We start from the raw sequence: 21,533 nt of genomic DNA, 5'->3' as shown, positions 1-21,533 counted from the left end.
ACAGGATTCTTTTTTACAGTGTACCTTTATGACTACATCTAGAGACTCAATAATAATAATATTATTTTTATTGAAATAATAATAATAATAATAATAATAATAATAATAATAAATATATGCTATAAGTCAATATTATAATAAGTCAAATTATTGCTTTAGTTTGGCACAAATTGAACTTTTAATGTGCATTCAATTGTATTATGCAAATGTCTGACATGCGATGCATTTCAAATTTCAAGATCAAAACCAAAAACCTTGAATGGCTCTCATTCAATTACAAAACATGAGAACCTTGGGTGAACTGACCTTTTTATTTTAGGCTGTTCCTTTAAAGAGATTAAACCAAAATTAACCAGACCTTTAAAACAATCAGTGCCACTCAACAGCAGTAATGGACACAGTAAGAAAAGGCTGACTGACTTTTGTAGCTTGTAAAAGGCTTTACTGCATGCAGGGTACAGTGTGTGTTGGTGTAAGGGGCAGCTGAGTTTGCAAGCAGACATGCTGTGGCCCTGTAGTTGTAGAGAGGAAAGACCAGCACAGTATGTGACAGTCTTTACCAAAGGGCCTGTTTTGGAACAGGTGGGGGTCTGGACTGTTTACCGCCGGCTGTTGCTGGCTTCGGGCTTCAGGAGAAAAAGCACAGGAGGTGTGACTACTCCAGTCTGCTCACTATGAATGTGTGTGTGTGCCCTATCAGCTAGCCTTGTTGCTGCCAAATTCATGCTTGCATATTTCGTCCTCAGAGCTGCTGCTGCCCTTTCAACCTTAATTTACATCACAAGGAATTTTTGGTCAATGTGTCCCCATACATGTGCTTCAAAATATGTCTTAGTAATGAAGTGTATGTAATCAAACATGCAAAGCTGTGTTCTAATTCACTTAACTTGAAATCATTTTTGTTCATTTGGAAAGCCCTGAGAACACATTTTTCAAAAAAGTATTAAGCAGCACAACTGTTTTTAACATATTATCATTGATTTGTGAAGGATCATGTGACATTGAAGACAAATGGCTTACAAAAATTCAGCAGTGCCATCTGCAATGAATTATGTAGATAAGAGAAACCAGATTTAAAATTTTTATATGTCACAAATATTACTGTATATACACTGTAAAAACAGTAATATTGTATGTTCTGTATGTACACACATACATATAATTTTAAAAATTGAATAAACAGGAAAAACTGAGCTGAGATCTTTCAGCTTCATCTTAATAAACAATAAAACCAAAGTAAGGTTTGTGAAATTCATTGATCCAAATCTCAAACTGTTTACCAGAAGTTTCTGTATATCCTTTTAAAAGATGAGAAACACTCATCTGAAAGAAAAACACACTCACACACACTCTCACACAAGCACGCACCCATGCACATCAAAGGCTGTATTTCCCATCTGATCTCTCCTGCTTGTGACATGTGCTCTAAGGAGTGAAAATAAGCGAAATTTAAAATTCCTTCAGATTATCAGAAGCCTCTCATTGGACGCTCCTCACGGAATCCATTTCTCAGCCCGAGTAAAGGGGAATGGCTCCCTGAGCAGGTATCTCCGGAAAGAGGATGTGGTTTTTGCATAATCACTGTCAACACACATTTGGGGTGTGCGAGAGCTTGTGTCGGGGTGACACGGTTTCAGTCGTGAAGCGAGACTGCGGTGATAAACGGATGAATATGAGCTCTACTCGCTGCTCAGATCACTGCCTATTATGTCCAACCCAGTTTGTCAATAGTGGTTTTGCTGCAAGGGGTCGTATTTCAGGCGTGCGTGCCATGAAAACAGATATGCTGGTGATGGTGAAATCTTGCGGTCGAGCCATTTCGTTTTCCATTAAATATTGGTTTGCTGGGAAATTAGAAGCTCATTAAAAGTCAAAATGGCTACAAAAGGAAACAATGAGCAGAAAGAGGCATATAAATGTCCCCGTAGGCACATATACACACACACGGCTAACAGTAATCTAGATAAACAGCTTGAGGGGGCTTGTGTTAAGGGCTTTTTAAAAAGACGGAGTGTAATTTTCTATGGGGTCCATTTGCTGAGCCCTCACTAATGGCCCTTCTTAAGAGACTCATCACGCTTAAGATGACTGGAATCGCACTGGCTTGATGAATAGCCTCTTCAGCCTGACAGAGAAATCGCAAACAAAGCTCTGGACTCATCACGTGGAAAAACAGTAAGGTGGAACATAAAGGGATGAAGTACATGGCCAAAAATATGGGGAGATCCCCTACCAACAGACAAGTTTGGCTAAATCGGTGCTTACAATGACTAAACAAAAGACTAACAATCTCCCCAGGCTGTATTTTCTATAGAATTGCACATACCTTTTCTGCTTTAGTATCAAGATGTGCCTGAGCATAAAAAGAGAAATCCATAAAGATGATGTGATTGAATCTTCTGTATGTGTTAAAACTTGCCTAACCTGAATGCGCAAAGCCAGACCTGAACATCTTTTTGAGGATTTTTCAGTGCCTGACCTCACTGATGCTTGTTAATGGGAGCAAATCCCTGCCATTTTCCAACATCTAGTGGATAACCATTCCAGATTTGTACTGCAAATGGAGGACTAAGTCTCTATTAATGCCAATGAGTTAATGGAAATTAAAGGGATTGTTAACTTTGAAATTATTTTTTGATATGTTTTAGCTCTTTTTTCCCCACAGTATTTTCAATTTTGATATTTTTAGGTCAAACCGTTCTTGTCTGTCAGTCATATAATGGAGGTATATGGGGTCCACCTCAAAGAGCATGCACAGAGAAGTCCAAATTAAACATGATTTAATGACTCGTAAATGTAAGTACACATTGATGGCCTGAGACACGAAATGAGCGGTTATCAATGTGTATCAATGCAACGAGCGCAGACAGAAGCGCCCTCGCCCTCAGAGTACTTGGACATGACTGTGATTACAAGAGGTAAAAACGATATAAATACTGTTCGTTTTCTCACACAAACCGCTCGTTTCGTGTCTTAGGCCATCAATGTGTACTTACATTTACGAGTCATTAAATCATGTTTAATTTGGACTTCTCTGTGCATGCTTTTTGAGGTGGACCCCATATACCTCCATTATATGACTGACTGACAAGAACGGTTTGACCTAAAAATATAAAAACTGAAAATACTGTGGAAACAAAGACACCTGCATCTTGGATGCCCTTGAGGTAAGCGAACACATATTAAAAATTAATTTCAAAGTGAACTATCCCTTTAACTGTTCAGCTAGCAAATATGGATGTAGCGTAGATAAAGCAATGGATATGCACAAAATGAGGCGTTAAACAAGACGATTGACCGAACTCGGCTGTTGTGAACATCACACCTTCCTCTATTATTATTTTCTCCCAGAATCTAGTAATATCCACCCAAACCGCGAAGGCCTCGTCCCCAGTGCCAACAGACGCACTTTGAAGATACCTGTACTATAGAGTCATTTGTACTATTTGTGTAATAAAATAACACAAAAATATGCTGGCACAAAAAGTAAAGATATTAGCTGCTAGCATTAGTGTGGGGAGGGTGTTGCTCTCATCCTCAGGGGTAAGTCAGAGGGAAACAGAGGAAGGTAATCTGGCTGTTGAGCATGGTAGATAATTTGCAGTTGATCCCCTTGTAATTATATAGTTTAAATCTTTTTACCCTCACTAATCCAGCGGCGCATGGAGACGTTTTCCGGGCGGCGTTGAAGGGGCTGTTGGACAACCCTCGTCAACTTATGTCAAACGCTTCCTAGAGGATTTCGGGAGTGGGAGGAGAAGGCTGGGGTTGATATAATTATTTTGACGGTGTTTTTCATGCGCGCACATACTTTGCATATCACTCCCCACCATGAGGAAGAGATGGAGGTGGAGGAAGTCTTGAAAGGAACAGGATGGAAGGGGGAACTAAATACAGTAGATGTTGGAACCAAGTATTGCAGTTAATTCTCACAATTAATTACAATTTTATACACAACTTGCAGTATCTTTTCAGAGTAATCATTAATCAATTACAAAATCAATGCCTGTTCATAACTGTTTAATGCAGTCATATTTACTTTTATTTAGAATACAATGAAGAGTTTGCGCCAATTTAAGATCAATCTTTTATTCATTCATTTTTTTAAACAACATTCACTTTGTTTGTTTTCAAATCTAGCCGATGCATGTTGTTTTAGACTTAATTACACAGTGTAATCAGTAGACCATAATGTTGCAGTCAGACACAAACAGAATCTCCGGGTCCCCGATGACCCGGGGTTGATTGCTAAGCTGAAGCACGGGGGAGCGTTACATACATGTATGTGCTCTCGGTGGTATCCCTGCCGGCCAGCGGGACAGCGGGCCATCTTGCACGCCTGCCAAAGCTGACAGCCTGTGACAATCTGCTTGGTGTGCGGCTATTTGACTAATTACACTGGATTACAGCATATTAATGCAAGCTGTTTTCTCCAGGGTTAGTGACCTAGACATGCTAGCTCCAACACACGCTAAGCACACAGGAAAAACAGATTTTTCTTTCGTAGAAAATAAAAATAGAAGTGGTTTCACTACTTTGTCTTCTTAGTTGATCAGTGAAAGTTTATCTCACCTGGAGGCCTAAGTCATGCTGTGTCTTCTGAACCCCCATAAGGCCATTCCCATATAACAGAGGGAAATACAGAGAGATTAACATTTCTATCCGTTTCCTTTTGTCTATCCCTGATTTTAAAAGGGAAATGCTTGTAATTTGAGCAAAACACAGCAACTTTCTTCAGTGATTTATTACTTATAAGAGTAAATCTTTCCCAAAGCTGGATCATAGGCATTTTCCCATTGATTGTGCTTTTGTGTTGAAATGAGATCTTGATTAATGGTGGAATGTCACATGGGAGAGATTTGGTCTGTAGGATAAAATCTTTATTTTCCAGTCATTTCCGCTTGAGAAAGTCTGGGATTTCTCCAAAACGAATCACTTGCTAGCATGTGTGTAAGACATATCTCTAAATCAATACTACTTGAAAGAGGAGTATGTTTTTTTTTGTGTGCAAAAATTGGCTGAGTGAAAGTGTTAAGGAATTTTTCATTGAGTCTTACTTTATAATCAAGTCAGTAAACCGATTCGTTCAAAACACTGATTCATTTAGGAATTAAACAAGTGACTACATTAATGGGTAAGCCACTGGCTCCTTCCCAGTGAACCATTGAATCATTCAATCAACTGATTCATTCTGCAGACATGCCACTACAGTGTTTAAAAAGACACTTAAGGTCAATTTATACTTCGCGTCGGGGTACGCAGTAGTGTACGGCGTAGGTTTCGGTGTTCCCCGCAACTAGAGCAACCAAGACCTGAACACAGAAGTATAAATGCCGTCGTGAGCATTTATACTTCTGCGTTCAGGTCTTGGTTGCTCTGCAGTACTGCTCCGAAATGCTAGTTGGCGGCGGAGGGTTTTAATGTTCAACTGTGTTTAGATTCCTCACAGCTAGGTTACAACAAGCAATGGCGACTGAAAGAGAGTGGATCATGTTGGAGTTGGAGCTTATTGGGGTGGAAAGACGGTTAATTTGAATGAAATTACTAAAACTAAAAGGCAGAAACGAGAGAAGACGTCGGAGGAGATGGTACCTGCGGAAATGCTTGAGATGGTACGTGCGGAAATGCGTAGGAGGAAATGCGATGCTACCAAGCCGACCGATCACAGATCTTGGGGTCCGCGTCGTCGCTACGTGTAGTTAAATTTTTGAGGAAGTGAGCGTCAGGCTACGGCGAAGGGTACGCGGTATGGTACAGGTCTGTGCGTATGCTACGTCGTACCTACTGCGCGCACCCTACGTAGTATAAATTGGCCTTTAGCAACATTGCCTCAACCAATGGCCTGAGTTTGTAGGTGGGACTACTGGTTTCCCTAACCAAAAGCAGAAGGAGGACGTATTCCTATAGAAACCATCTTGAGAAGAATTCATTTTAACAATTGTTGTCGGTAGAGTATATTTGAACTAAAATACTTTTTTTACAAGTCAAATCTGTCTTTATAAGGGAGTCATTAAACCATTAATTTAACTGATTTTTTCAAAACACTGATTCATTCAGGAATAAAAAAAACTGATTCTTTCCCTTAACTGATTTGTTTATAAGTGAATCAATTGATTCATTCTGCAGACATGCCACTACCATGCATAGTTTTAAAAGACAATTAGCAACATTGGCTCAACCAATGGCTTGGGGTCAGGACCATCAGTTTCCCTAACAAATAACAGAAGGGGGAAATATTCCAAGAAACCTGCTTGAGAAGAAATAATAACCTGCTTGATTTTTTTTTTTTTTTAACTAAAACCATTTTTTTTAGTAATCATCAAATGGTGAAATTCTTTTTGGCAATCAAAGTCTCAAAGTACTGCTTTCTCAAAGTATCCACTGGGCCTGCTATCTATTCATATACAATTGCCAAAGTAAGCACACACTGTGTCTGGGCCTCTGCTATCAATAAAAATGGAAGCCGAGACCTTAACAAAGGCAAAAGAGGAGAAATGAGGCGTACAATGAGTGTGTTTAGAACACAACGACTCTCCCGATTGTGCTAAACCAATCCCAGACTTGCAACAAAGAGAGACTGGAGCTTTGCTATTTGTATCCTCTCCTCGGGCTCAAGCGCAGTGTAATAATAGTCTTAAAGTAGGCATTGTAGGAAGAGAATACTTGAGTGGCTTACACAGGCAGTCTTATGAAACATTTAGGCAACGGTTTCCAAGGGTCCAAGGAGGATGGGAGAAAAGGTAACGCGGCAGAATGGTCTTCTAGCGTTCTGCCGGCCTTATTGTACAGAAGTCACATCAAATTAACTCTGAGGGCCATTTGGAGGGCCTTTTTCTCTCTGCCGAGCTTTTCAGAACAGATTAAGCTATGAAAACTTCAGAATTACTAAAGCACCTATTAAGCATTATGCTCAGTCCTTTCTTCAGCTCTCCCTTTGAACACGATTGAATGCACTGGGGCGTTCAATAGACTCTGAGAGGGAAAAGACTGGAGTTATTGGGGAGGAAACTTGATGACAGAAATATTTAAAGGATAAAGAAGCCACAGATCTCATGATGAATTAACAAAATGTGTTTACAAATAGCCTCTGCCGAGCTTAAACATGCACATGAAAATTCTGGTTTGTGTGTGTATTTATTCTCAACACCACTGGAGCTCAATCTATAAGCCATTGTCAAACTCTGGATAGGATAGAAGAGGTTTCAAGATAACAGGCAACTGTTGCATTTATGGTTTCTTGTCCACTACCAAGCTCTGCAGGGGACATGGAGCTAGAGCAGTTCAAAGCAGCATGGAAAGAGCATGAATAGTAATTGTACTTAACAGGATTGGAGAGGGTCCTGACAGTGGCTCTTGAGACGCAGGTCGTGTGGCGTTAAATGGCTGTCACCCACTCAAAGATCCACGACTTGGGAAAAGCCCTCGCTATTCGTGAGCATCGGAGCTCACATGCAATGTCAAGAACAGGGTCCCGGCAACTTTAGGCAACCTAAAATATGCTGTTCATTTAGTCCTATGGTCTTGGGTATTTAAACTTCAGGACTTAAGGAATGCAGACTAAGGTTTCAATTTAATGTTATATAAATATGAAGCAAGGATATCTACTATAGGGTAATATAAGTGAGAGATTGGTTGTTCTTCTGCTCCAGACTATAAGCTATAATGAGACCTCAAGGGGAATTTGCCTATTAAGGCATCATTCACATATAGCACCTAAACGCTTTTCCAACATTTTTCAAAAACACTAGGGCGGTTGCGCTCCGGAGGCGTCTGATGTTGGTGCGGTTGGGTCTTGTTACGTGACCTACGGTGCATTTGCGGAATTTTTAAAATTTGAGATGTTTTTATCTCGATGCGACGTGGACGCGCTTGGAAAAAAAAAACTTGAGCATGCAAATGACACGATATGCGAACAGGCCCTAAAACAGCAGGTATCTAACACCTGACAAGAAAAAAAATATATTTACACTGTCAAAACATCCATATAAAACAATACATAGATATAGAACTTTTGCACTCAAACCCCTAGCTTGCAAATTGCCCTTCAATACAAGGAGAATGACAATTTGGGGGACATAGAAGACATATATCAATTACTATTGACTAGTCTTTCCCTTACCCCTTAAGAAAACATTTTAGAATTAAAATAAATGATATAATAACAACAATAATAAAATCAGTATTTGCTTTACGACATGTTTCTCCAATAAAGGATGTTTCTGAATGTTTTGTCAGACTTGAGCTCACTTTTTGGTGATGTATTATATAAACACTCACCATACTACAAAAACTTCTAGCATGAAGCCCCCTTAATATGGTACTTATCAAACCTCTAATTGGATTGCCAGTGCTTGGAAGGAAAGATTCTGGGCCTTCTGCCTTTTATCCTTTTGTATTCCTATCAGCCACAAAATACCAACACAATTGGATTGGGATCAAATGGACTGAGAGCTTTTTTTTTTTTACGAAATCGGACCGGGCAAAAGCCTCAGCCCTCTGTTCGAAGGATGGGGAAATTTGAATTTCACAGGGTCTAAGTGACGTATCGAAACAAAGCTCCACACTGGCCATTGTTTGGCCTTTTACCAGTCAAGTCTTAAAACAGCAACATGTGGTGTGCCATGCAAACCAGAACTCCGGTTCAGATTTTGAATGACATTTTAGAAAGAACTAACCCTTCAACTTTACTGGATCCATTATGAACGACTAGAGGAATGAGCCATCACACCTTGGTCACGTCCTGTGTGCTCGAGAAGTATCCCCTCATCTATTCAAATGCCAAAATAAACCCTCCCCTAGCACCAACATCAATCACGTTAATTACGCCAAACACCATAATAACAATAATTACAATAATATCTCATTAAGAAGGAGAGAGTGAATGACGGGGGAGAATTAATAGCAGGCAGGTGTACAACACGCTGCAATTATGGAGCCTGAAATTAGTTCATCGCCCAAAGGCAAACCGAGAAGAAAGAAAGAGACTCAGAGAGAGTGAGATGGAGGGAGGGAGGGAGGGAGAGAGGGGAGGTGGAGAGGAAGTGGGAGTGAAGTTTCACTAGCCAAAAAGTATTAAATAAAAAGAGAATTGCAAATAAGCAAATAAAAATGTCTTAAATGTGTAAATTAGGGGGAATCAAAAAAAAAAAGGAAAAAGAGAGAAGGGGGAAGGAAAAGCAGCTTTTCGTGGCAGAGTCGTGGGCACGGATGAAAGGGGAGCGGCCCACCGTGATCAAGGGATCCACAGAGCTCTGCGGCAGCCATCAAGCCTGCACCTTTGCCGCCGACTGGCAGCGCATCCTTCTCCTGCCAATCATTCATTACACCAAGCCGGAGTCGTAGAGGAAGCGCCTCCATGCCTTGACCTATCATATTACAGCTTCTGTAAACGGCTAATCCTCGTTCGTCAGATGGTGTCAACACCTCCGCCTGTTTTTGCACGCACTCACCCCCGCCAACAGACAAATTGACACAATAATAAAATCATTCGAATTTCAGCATAGTAGTGTAGTGCAAAAGTCAGAGCATTTATTGTATATTTCCCATGTATGTATGTATATATATATATATATATATACCCACACAAGGATGCATGAAATATACACATGCATCCTTGCTGAAAAAAAAAACTAACTTACTGACCATATAGAAATTAATCATTTTGTTTCAGCAAGGATGCATTCAATTGATCAAAAGTGACAGTAAAGACATTCATAATTTAACAAAAAAAATAAATATATTTCTAAGTTTGTATTTCAAACAAATGTTGTTCTTTTGAACCTCCTATTCAAGAAAGAAATTAGTTTCTACAAAAATATTAAGCAGTTTTCAACATACTGTCACAATATTACTATTTTTTACTGTATTTTTCATCATATAAATGCAGCCTCTCATCTAGCTTCTTGCTTTGAAAACTTTAAAAGATGATTGTATTCAATACAGTTACATTTATTAATAATAATAATAATAATAATTATTATTATTGCAATTACATTTTACTGTTAATTGGACTTTGGTGTTGTTTATCATTGGCAACTGCAATTGTTTTAAAAGCGAAAGCCAATACATTCGTATATTGTACATTTTTACTTGATTTATCCATTTATACAAATCTGAATATAAAACGCCAGGCTGCTGAATATTTTATGGTAAGAGAGCACAGGGTCATCAGGATAGCTCTTTTAGCCTGAGGGCTGTTCCAGCGCGCAGTGAGAGCCCTCGAGGCAGGAAGCGGCATGTCAGCTCTTCCCTCTGCCCTCTCCAGGAGTTTCGGCAGGAGCTGAAACACACCTACTGAATTTTGATTATGGAAGCCAGCTACCTCAACCACTACATTAATGAGGCCGGTCGAGAGCTGGAACCCCAAAAAATACAACAAAACACTAGAACAGGAGGCCACTATGCATGTATTAAGCTTTTGAGTATGTGATCTTTATGTGTAATAATGATTCAGATAGAAAAAAAGCTAAATAGCATTAGCAACATAGCAAAATGCTAAAACGCTTGCAAAAGTGCTTAAGTTTCGCAAACAACATAAACTTAAAATACTAGAAATGCTCTAAAGTCATCCTCTGAGGATTAAACAACAAATCTGCCCCGTTGAATCTGTTGTAGGCTACGGCAAAAAAAATGTAAACAAAGGATGCTAGCTTTGTTTAAAAGAGGCTAACCGATTAATTGGTTAGCATTTTGTCATGGCCTGTTCTTTAAATGCACCACAGACCATAAAATGAGCTGCCTAATTCCTTTGGCCCTAAAATCAGACTTTCACATAAAGCAGAGGTAAGGATATCAATCATTTTAACCTTCATCGAGGCTACGTGTCAGCGTCACAAAACAGCTCATGTGGTGTTAATGAGCGTGTAATATAAAACACCAGCCACTAGCTCCATATGTCGCAGCATTATGGAAAACAGTCTTGCTTCTGTTACCGGAGAGATTTGAAGAGTTTTAGTCTGACACAGGCTACTCAAATAAAATATCAAAGGATTCAGATCAAAACTGTAACAAACTTTCTGCCTAATTCTACATGTCTTAAACCTCATCTCCATAAAAGAACATCAAAATCAGGTCCAGCCAGTCCGCTCTTCATTTTACATTGTCAATTACGTGTCATTGTGGAGGGATTCTCTGTACAAGTCAGCAGGCGGAAACGAGGCGGGGGCTCATCCACGTTATTAATGGAAATGATATACGTCAATATGGCCGTGTCGCCTCCCACGTGTCAGCTTGTCGTCTCACACAAAGGAACTGGCAACTTATGAACTGCCTGTGCCGCTACGTCGAGTCCATAAAACAACTGGCCCCGGTCACCGGGGAGCCCCCCTTGGTCCCGCCCCCTCCCTTCAACAGAAACCGCCCCCCTCACAACAGATGACACAGATGGGGAGAGGGCAAACAAAAAAGGGGGCTTCCTTTGTAGCAAGGGAACCTTTTCAAAAAGCCATTCATGCAACAAATTGGGGAAAGCTGGACCTCACTGCATCACTATAGGTTCTTGCTTTTTCAATGGCTACCCTATAAGCGCGGACACATTTATGAGTTTCTTTGTGATAGCAATTTAGGAGCAATAAAATATGAAGCCCGAACGATTTGGGGTATTTTTAGCATTTTTGTTTTGACAGCAAATCTAAGTTTAGGTCACATGAGCATTGAAATGCTACAGTTGAAAGATTAAAAATGTAATTTAAATGTCTGTCGTACCAAGTTCTGCACTGATTTATCTAATGGACTCGACTTTTCTCATACCTTAGAACATTAAAAAAAAACCATAGCCTCCCCCTCTTGAAAGCTCCATCTAGTCTTTACCGCTTCATGAGACGTTTCGCTAGAAAGCACCTGTCTTACTTTGCAGTTTGCTCACTTTCTTTCGGTTTATTCTCGCCCTCCTGCGGCGGCTTCTTCCGCCCTTCTACCTTTTCTCCTCCCTTTTTTGCAATCTGCATAGAGAGACATTTGTCATCATTAGCCCAGCTCTGACAGTTGGCACCCAGCACCTCAGATCTCAAGGACTGGCAATTATGAAGCCTTCATCCCTTATTTGGGTTACATGGCCTAATTTCATCATGGGCTTCAACCACCAGCATTTCATTACTCGAGCCCCCCAACCTGGGAAAAAAAAATGTAGTCTTTTTCTTTCCCTTTGTTTTCACTCTCCAGAACCGGCTGTCAAGCGCACGTGCTTCTTGGAATAGGGCGGTATAATTAATTTGAAATGCATCAAGGCATTGTCCTCACCGGGGCTGTTGAAGGGATGTTCTGGTTGAGTATCATCGGGTCAGTGAGCGAATGATTACGGACTCAACCTCTAAACATGGGATGTCTCCAAGACATTAAGATTAATCACAGGGAGCTGAAGAGGTTGGTGTCTTGTGACGGCCGCTTGTTAAAGGTGTTTTACCGAGCTTGGGGTTTGTGTACGGCACTTGAAAACAAACAGATGAAAACAAATGGATCTGCTTACTGAATACAAAATGAAATTGATGCTTCACAGGAAACTTTCTAAAGTTTGAACAGTTAATAAAAATGTAACCCTTAAATGCAAGAATTATTACATATTCAGGTCTTCAACGACCCGGACCTATATCTAACACGGTTGGATCCGTAATATAAAACTTTCCTGATGTTAGAGTTACAATTACAGAACACACTTTTGGAGATTGGAAGGGTTCAGTTTGGGCAGATGTTTTATACCATCATCACTGTCCTCATTTCTCAGAACATTCAGCATCTGGCTCATATTCGTGATCTCAAACATATTCTCAAACTTCAAAATCACTATTTTGATCAGGGACAGCTTCTTCCCCAGATCCAGCATCAAGAGACAGTGACACTAATTTCTGATTTGGTTCAGTACTTTCTCTGCAGTAAATCGCTCATCCATTTCAAGTTTTGCTGATGATAATTCCAATTCCTTTGTTTCTGCCTGCGGTAACTATAAGTGAAACACCACTTTAGGCATTGTGGAATAAAGGTGAATTGCACTTATTCAGTCATCAAAGATTCAATTATTGTTGTGCAGAAAACCTGGGGTCCTTTAGTGAACCCATACAATTTTTACAAAAGATTTATGAGAAAACAGTTTTATCATTTTATTTCTGATTCTATTGTTTATAATAAATTGGTTGAGGAATACTAATACGGTTGATGTCTAACTTTAAAAAAAATGAATGAGGAGTAGGATAGTGAACGACGTCCCGGGTCACGTAAAGACCAACACTATCTCACGACCAATTCGTATGAATTCGACGCATGATTAAAAAGTGTCTAATTCGTACGACCTCACTCGTACTAATTCGTACGATTTGTCTAAACCCACGTGATGGTTAAGTTTAGGGGCGGGGTAAGGGGTAGGTCATTCGTACGAATTCATACGAATTGGCCAATTCGTAAAATATGTACGATTTAGCAAAATCGTATTAATTCGTACGAGTCAGGTCGTATGAATTGTTACAAATTAGCCACTTTTTAATCATTCGTCGAATTCGCACGACTTGGTCGTGAGATCGGGTTGTAAAGACCCATAAAGGGTTAAAAAAAGATTCTGTCATCATTTACTCACCCACAAACCTGCACATTTTTTTTTTCGTTTTTATCCATACAATGAAAATCAGTGGGGTTCAAAACAACATTGGACCCAAAACAACATGGGACTCTGAACGACTTTGAGGGAAAACAATTGTAAGAGTGAGAGTAATTGACATAATTAAAACAAAACAATGTTTAAATTTAAATCTCTATAATCCGCCATACATAACTAAGTGAACACACCTCAAAAAATCTTCAACGGTGTAAGATTTCATATTTAAAGGATATTTATATCAAAAGGTCCTTTTTTGAATAAACTAATGAAATCAGTGCTAAATCTATGCAAATAAATTCACGCCATTAATAAGAGAAGCTGACAAGCAACAATTCATATTGCTGTTAGGGGGGTGTAAGGAAGGGTGATGGCAAAGCTAAAAAAAAACTGATTAATTTTCCAATGTTCCTCTCTCTCTCCCTTACATTTGGGGGTTACTGTTTGTGTTTAGCCTATATAGTCCGCTACACCAAAAAAGTGTACATTTTACGGAATGGATTTTGTCCTCTTCTCCCAAACTCCACCCACCCCCGAAGAGGACGCTTCTAATAAAGCATGAAAAATAAAACAAATGGAGGGAGAGCATTCAAAGCGTGAGAGGTAGGGGGCTGACAGCCGATAGGCAAGAGAAAATTAACTGGGAGCCCTGCAGTGTGGCCATATTGCCTGGAATAACTGAATTCGCTTCGGAAGAAAACTCAATGACAATTTTGATATCCATTTGCAGGAAGCTGAAAGGGATATGTCATAATAAGTGTCCATCTTGTATAATGCAATCCCCACCAGCACCAAAGCTTCACGCTAATATTGCTTGTCTTAAATGGCAGGGCCTTTAATATGATTTATATGTGACTTCTCCACTCCATTAAGTGCACTCGATAATCTGTGCTTTGACCTAGCGACGCCTTTTGGCTCAGATCCAGTTTTGATATTCTTCTTTTTTTTCCGCTGTCGCAAAATAATGATGGGATCAGTGTAAAGAATTGTCCATGAATGATGATGAAATAAAGCTGAGCTGACCTCCTTTTGTCACTTAATAATAGGATTATTAATATTAGTGTGAAGAAGTGACTATTAACTTCAATTAAGACTCTCCTAAGCTCTTGATATATTCAAATCTGTGAATAACTCTCCTGGCACTATTAATATTGGCATACAATGTTCTAGCCACATAAGAAGTGCTATCTAATGTTGTCCCGTGATGTCGTTCTTTTAAATTAGTATGCAGGATTATAATTAAATGCACTGCATGACGCAAAGACGGCAGGATTGTCTGCAATGTATGTCTTTTTTTCTTATACATCAACAGAAGCAATCAAAGAAACAAGAAATCAAAAGTTAAATGTCATTAAAATTAAATTAAAACCAACAAACAAAAACTAATACAATATATATATATATATATATATATATATATATATATATAAACTGTTACATTTTTAATATAAAATAATAATAAATAAATGTATCCAAGTGATTTCAATCATTTAATCAAAGGTTAAAGTACTTGCATATAAAATCAAAGAAATATACTGACACTAGTCTATTTGAATGTTCCTTTAAAAACATAATACTGATATAATCCATTACAACACCCATTTATTCAATAAACTACACAGTCGACTGCAGTTATGAACATTTAATGGTGACTAAAAACCTAACCTTAACCTAAATCATTAATTTGTTTAAAAAAAACACTATTCAGTTAAACATGCTAATGTAGGGCCATCCTGACATGGAGAATCGCTCAGATGGGAGGGAGAAAGAAAAATGAAGAAGTCATTGGCGAGGAAACTCCAGAACAAAGAGGCCTTCAGCGAGCTAAACGTTTCCTGGGTCATATGCTCGCCCAAAAAGGGGCGGAAGCCAGAGTCATTGTATTGATTTACACAATCCAGCATCCTATTTGCTGTGTCAGAAATAGCACCCGTACTGTTGTCACAGCCTCATATATCACAGCGAAGCCTGTGGATAGTGTGTTATGGACACAAAGACACACAGATTGCAATGTGCGTGAGAGGAGAGGGGGTCTGAGGTCAAGGGGGATTTGAAGTGCCTTCAGGTCACACTTACCAGAGCGCCTGAGTCAAGTATACAGTACTGAATGGTTTTGTTTTTAAATTATTTAAGAAGCAGGCTGCATAAACGTTTCCAAACGAACTGAACAGCTCTCGTTAATTATTTTTCAAGTGTGTTTATAAAATCGAACACTTCCCGAACTTGATCCTGAATGTTGCAGTATCATTAAACGCTGCAATGAAAATACTGATAAACAACTATTTGAGTTCTGTTTCATAAAGTATATGCTTTATACGTGTTTGAAATAGGTTAATTTTCAATATTAAATGTGAGAGTCGACGACTAAACAGCGCTAACAGATTAACATTGCTAAACCGAGATGAAAATATGTCTGATATAACACTGTACTACTGTTTACTGTAACTCTCAAACAAACAATAGACAAGCAACTGATTCAGACATACAAAAGCAGTGCTGAGCACATCAGAGCATAGACCAGTGAAGGGAGGGAGACCGTCTGATCCGATATGGTTGGGTGCCTGCCATGTAATGTGTGTGCATGAGAGAGAGAGAGAGAGAGAGAGAGAGAGAGAGAGAGAGAGAGAGAGAGAGAGAGAGAGAGAGAGAGAGAGAGAGAGGGGTGGTTGAGGTGGAATGCAGGGATAAACAGAGCACCGAACATTTTTGAGAGTAACAAGGTGTCAGAAAAAAAAAGTATTTTGCAATTCTCCCATTTGTTAAAATGTCACCAAATATCAGATTAAAATATCAGATTAATTGATTGACAAGATAAAGTCTGCTGGGCACAAGGATAGGCTACATTCTTCTTAAAAATGTAATTAATAAATATATAAAATGTTTGATTTTAATAAAGTGCCTTATACCTGCCAAAGACCACCTAAACAGCATTACCCTTGCTTTCAGTTCCTGACAGAGGCAAAGGAGAACTCTGATATTTGTGATCGCTGCCTGCAAACTGCGGAGCTCTATTAATTATGGTTGGCAAAATCCTCCAGACATAAGGTGCCAAGCAGACTACAGTGAGGGCTGGAGCCAACGACCCTGATGCCTCAGTACAGTGACCTGTAACAATATGCTGTGTGCTGAAACAGACTTGCATATGATAATGTATCACATTTATTCAAATAAAGTTCAAACATGTCTCTAAATTTCAAAAAATTAAAAAGAGAAGCCTTTTTACTCAAACCAGTGATACATTATGATTGAGTTTGGAAAGAGAACGATTGATCTTGTCTTGTTCTCGTTGTTCTCCATTAGATTTCAGATATAGTCAAATATCGCGAGAAAAAAAAAACTTTAATCAAACACGACGATATCTAAGTCACACACACACACACAAAAAAAGTTTATCTCATATCGTCAAAATATTTCCTAACGTTTGTACAATTTAATAATTGAACGTTCAAAGGCAAAAAATGGTGGAGAAATGTGAAAAAATGGTTAAAATTAAGAAAATACGTGCACGTTATAGGCCTAGTTTAATAGCCACGATCCAAAAAGATTTAAATAAAACGAACCGTGACTTGACTGAACTGGAACAGAACAAAAGTATAAGCATAGCCTATAATTAAAAACAAAAATAAAAATACATTCATATCAGGCTTTTATTTGTCTGTTCCTGAAAGAAATAAAAAAACTAGTTTTAATTGAAATCATTCAAAATCTTTTCATGAAAGACGAATTAAAAAGATCAAAATACGGTTTTTTTTTCCTTTTACATTTGCTACACCACTTCCGAATGCTTAAAGCAAAAAAAGCAAAAAAAAAGTTCAACTTTAAACAATACTTTTTATAATAATTTGAAATTAAAATAACTTATTATACACAAATGCTTTTAAATTTGCTATGTAAAGAACACAATAACGAAATGTTATTTAAGCCCTTATAAAGGCCTTTATCTCAATGTCATCTAGCCTAGCCTACTTCAAAAAAACTAAACCTAATCGTTTTTATATTTTACACTAAGCAAGCTAGACGACACCATGACTATAAATGCACCTAATGCTCTATTTGCTTTCCAATAGGAAAATAATAGCCTACGGATTAATGTTCGAAGTGTTTAAATTAAAACGAAAGATTACGGCGTTTGGAACCGAGACGAATAAATTGCGGCGTAATCGTTAACCATTATAACCATTACCACATGTACAGAGCAACAAATTAAAAATAATATTTCTATTAATATATTATTCAAAACGAATTTTAAATAACATGCACTATAAAGAGAGAGACATAACGCATATAACAATATAAATGTAGTCATTTAAACACTGAAAATATCATGTGAAACAATAGCCCACTGCAACACCAAAAGAAACATTGAAATAACACATTAACGAAAAACTTTGTCAAACTACAAGCATCAGTGAGTGAAAATTAAAAAAAAAAAAAAAAAAACTAACAAATATATATTTTCGACAAATTGTCGGCTAATCGAGATAATGAAAATGGAAACTTAAAATTACCAAGTGATACAGCCTAAATCTATTCTATTAACAGAAATAAGAAATTAGGGTTTCTGATAGAAAACAAAAATAATAACAGACTAATAGACGATATAAAATCCATATATATCACGAATAAACCTGTATCTTCTCCCTCCAACGTGTAGGTGTGTTTCCACCAGACGATGTGGTTGTGTATAAAAGCGGAGGATTAATTTGTCGTCAATAAACTGAAGGCAGTGACGACTCGGGCCGTGATTGGACGAGCTCCTCTCAAACCCTCCCTTTATAATTTCACAGGAGTGAGTTCGGAGTCTTAAACAAACCAACAACGCTTGGACACACACTTAAGAGCACCCTGCACTTTCCAACCTCTATTACAAACAGAGAAAAGACACCGCAAGTGGATTCAAGAGGTTTGCTAAACTACTGATCCGTGCGTATGGACTTTTAATTGCTGATTTAGACCAAGGGCTTTGACTTTTTTTTTTTGGTCGCAATTGAAAACAGAAGCTGATGATTTAACTGGCATACTTTGTGCATGTGCTCCACGCACAAATAAAAAAAAGGTATTTTTTTAAATTTATTTCAAAACCCCCCTTTTTTTCCTCTAAATAGTCTACTTCTTCTCTAAAATTGGCTCCTGTACAAACAGCCGCGTTGGATCCCTCGGGTTACTGTGAGACTCCGGTGTACAACCCGGATCTCTGTCCAAATATGATCGCCGCCCAGGCTAAGCTGGTGTATCATTTAAATAAATACTACAACGAGAAATGCCAGTCTCGGAAAGCGGCCATCTCCAAGACCATCCGGGAGGTGTGCAAGGTGGTCTCGGATGTCCTGAAGGAGGTGGAGGTCCAGGAGCCCCGCTTTATCAGCTCCTTAAACGAAATGGATAACCGTTTCGAGGGGCTCGAGGTCATCTCCCCTACTGAATTCGAGGTGGTCCTCTATCTGAACCAGATGGGGGTCTTCAACTTCGTGGACGACGGCTCTCTACCGGGCTGCGCCGTGCTCAAGCTAAGCGACGGGCGGAAGAGAAGCATGTCCCTCTGGGTCGAGTTCATCACGGCTTCGGGATACCTGTCCGCGCGCAAGATCCGCTCCAGGTTCCAGACGCTGGTGGCGCAGGCGGTGGATAAGTGCAGCTATAGGGACGTGGTTAAAATGGTCGCGGACACCAGCGAGGTGAAATTACGCATCAGAGACAGATATGTGGTTCAGATCACCCCCGCGTTCAAGTGCACCGGCATCTGGCCGCGAAGCGCTGCCCACTGGCCGCTGCCGCACATCCCGTGGCCTGGCCCGAACAGGGTGGCAGAAGTCAAAGCCGAGGGGTTCAACCTCTTATCGAAGGAGTGTTACTCGTTGAACGGGAAGCAGAGCTCGGCGGAGAGTGATGCCTGGGTGTTGCAGTTCGCCGAAGCGGAGAACCGACTGCTCCTGGGAGGGTGCAGGAAGAAATGCCTGTCGCTGCTCAAGACGCTGCGCGACCGGCACCTTGAGCTCCCCGGGCAGCCTCTCAACAACTACCACATGAAAACTCTTGTGTCTTACGAGTGCGAGAAACACCCGCGCGAGTCGGACTGGGACGAGAACTGCCTCGGGGATCGACTGAACGGGATTTTATTGCAGCTCATTTCGTGCTTGCAGTGCAGGAGATGCCCCCATTATTTTCTGCCAAACCTAGACCTTTTCCAAGGGAAGCCACATTCGGGCCTTGAAAACGCGGCCAAACAGACTTGGCGACTGGCTAGAGAAATTCTAACCAACCCTAAAAGCCTGGAGAAACTCTGAGGTAAAAATAAATAAAAATAAACGGCATGTTTATGAATAGAAGGCCTGACTGATCAAAGTTCTGAGGCCTAGACGCTAATCAGGAACTCTTCCACAAAATGGTCACTGTTGTTTTTGTTGTAAAAAATATTTTAGAAAGCTCCGTTTAAAAATACTTCACATGACACGAATGTGTCATAAGAAGGGAGCAAATTGTATCAACAATCAAAATGATTATAATTACCTGTCAGTATTACTGTTTCTTTCTTTTCTTTTTACGAACCCTGCCCAACAACACATTTTACCTAAAAGCTTTCGAAACAAAGCTGTACGAGACAGAGAACCTGTACATTTTTTTTTACTGTAAATAGACACATTTGTAGATTGTGAATCCGGTGGTCTGCAGTTGTGATTGTTGTTCTGTGACACGTAAATAGAAGTATAATTTCACATGTTTTAACATTCGCCTGGATTATTTCTGAAGAGAGAAAAAACATGCATCCACAAATTAATCTATTGTCAATGGCAAATTTCGAAAGTTTACATTTTGATGGTACTATTTCTTAAACATTCCATTCGCATACTTGAATTCTTATTTAAAGTATATTCGACCATTTTTGTTTGTACCTGAAATTGAGAAAATATATATATGAAAAAAATATACCTGAAAATAATGCACTTGAAATACACTGGAATATAACATTTTGTGATTTGATTTTTTTTATATCTGTCTCTGAATTTATTTAAAGATTTAATAAAAGCAAATTAATATTTGTGTCCAAAAAATGATTCATGCTACATAAATATTGCAGTGTAATATAGGCACGATTTTGGGGGGGGTATTGTTAAGCCTCTTCGGCGTGAAAATTAGGCTACGATGTAGTCCGATTTTTTAAAATAAAAAAATACACAAAACAGGAAAATAAGATAATGTCTTACTGTGGCTATTAAGAGAAGGATAGGTGAACTGAAATATGGTTTGCACAGACAGGTCAGAAATGTGTGGCTTAACGATATAATTCTCTCATGACAGTTCTGCACATCTGAATTGCACCCCTTCATTTAGATAGTTCAAATTGTTTTTATTTTTCAACCTAAAATCAGTTATAATTAAAATAAGCAATATTTCCTTCACTCAATGTTATTCCGTGTTATTCATGACAAAACTCAAGATTGCCGATTCACGCAATTATTAGTTTTAAACATAGGCTACGTTTTGGTTATTTTAGGGTGTTGTAGCCTACAGTACATGAACTATCACTTTAGATGACATTTTACCATGCAGGCACAGGGGAAAAACACACACACACAAAAAAAGGACATTCGAGGGTATGGGCCTCGATTCAGAAAGACATGCATATATTTTGGACGTTATTTAATTGACGGGTTTAATAAAGTGCTACAATTATTAAACAGTTTTATTGTATTTGATTTTGTTCCATTTCATTAGGAGCGCAATTCTTCTTGGTTTTTGTGCACAGTTACAAATGCGCAATAGAAATTCAACCTACTTTGGCATCAATGCGTCTGAAGGTTGTGTCATCTTCGTCCACTTCAAAATAGATTTCCGTGGTTGTGATAGAGAGAGTCCCACGGGCTTCAGTGACCGGGGCAATAAGCTGGGCCGGGGTGCTCAAGACAACAGGGCCTATAGCAAAGAAACACATTTTTATTTTTCACAGGGGAATATA

The 21,533-nt window shown here is 39.1% G+C and overlaps 2 protein-coding genes across 13 annotated transcripts in view; one reads left to right on the top strand and one right to left on the bottom strand.

The window, feature by feature from the left end:
• nbeab (neurobeachin b) overlaps positions 1-21,533 on the bottom strand; it is a 279,115-nt gene that overhangs the window by 58,838 nt on the left and 198,744 nt on the right. For all 12 annotated transcript variants that reach the window (XM_089121103.1, XM_089121108.1, XM_089121105.1 and 9 more), the window contains one exon: positions 21,354-21,490. In XM_089121103.1, coding sequence (XP_088977229.1) covers positions 21,354-21,490 — 137 coding nt within the window. The remainder of the gene's footprint in view (positions 1-21,353; positions 21,491-21,533) is intronic.
• mab21l1 (mab-21-like 1) lies at positions 18,368-21,255 on the top strand. Its single transcript, XM_039671209.2, has one exon. It carries the CDS (start codon positions 18,784-18,786, stop codon positions 19,861-19,863), a length of 1,080 nt encoding a protein of 359 aa, XP_039527143.1. The 5' UTR covers positions 18,368-18,783; the 3' UTR covers positions 19,864-21,255.

This window comes from Pimephales promelas, chromosome 16, assembly GCF_988280905.1.
Source record: "Pimephales promelas chromosome 16, fPimPro1.hap1.1, whole genome shotgun sequence".
Classification (NCBI taxonomy): domain Eukaryota; kingdom Metazoa; phylum Chordata; class Actinopteri; order Cypriniformes; family Leuciscidae; genus Pimephales; species Pimephales promelas.
The sequence above is the reverse complement of the archived record's forward strand: the minus strand, read 5'-3'. Positions and strand labels throughout refer to the sequence as shown.

Excerpts from the sequence above, each read along its gene's own strand:
- mab21l1 (XM_039671209.2), top strand. The coding sequence starts at position 18,784 with ATGATCGCCGCCCAGGCTAAGCTGGTGTATCATTTAAATAAATACTAC.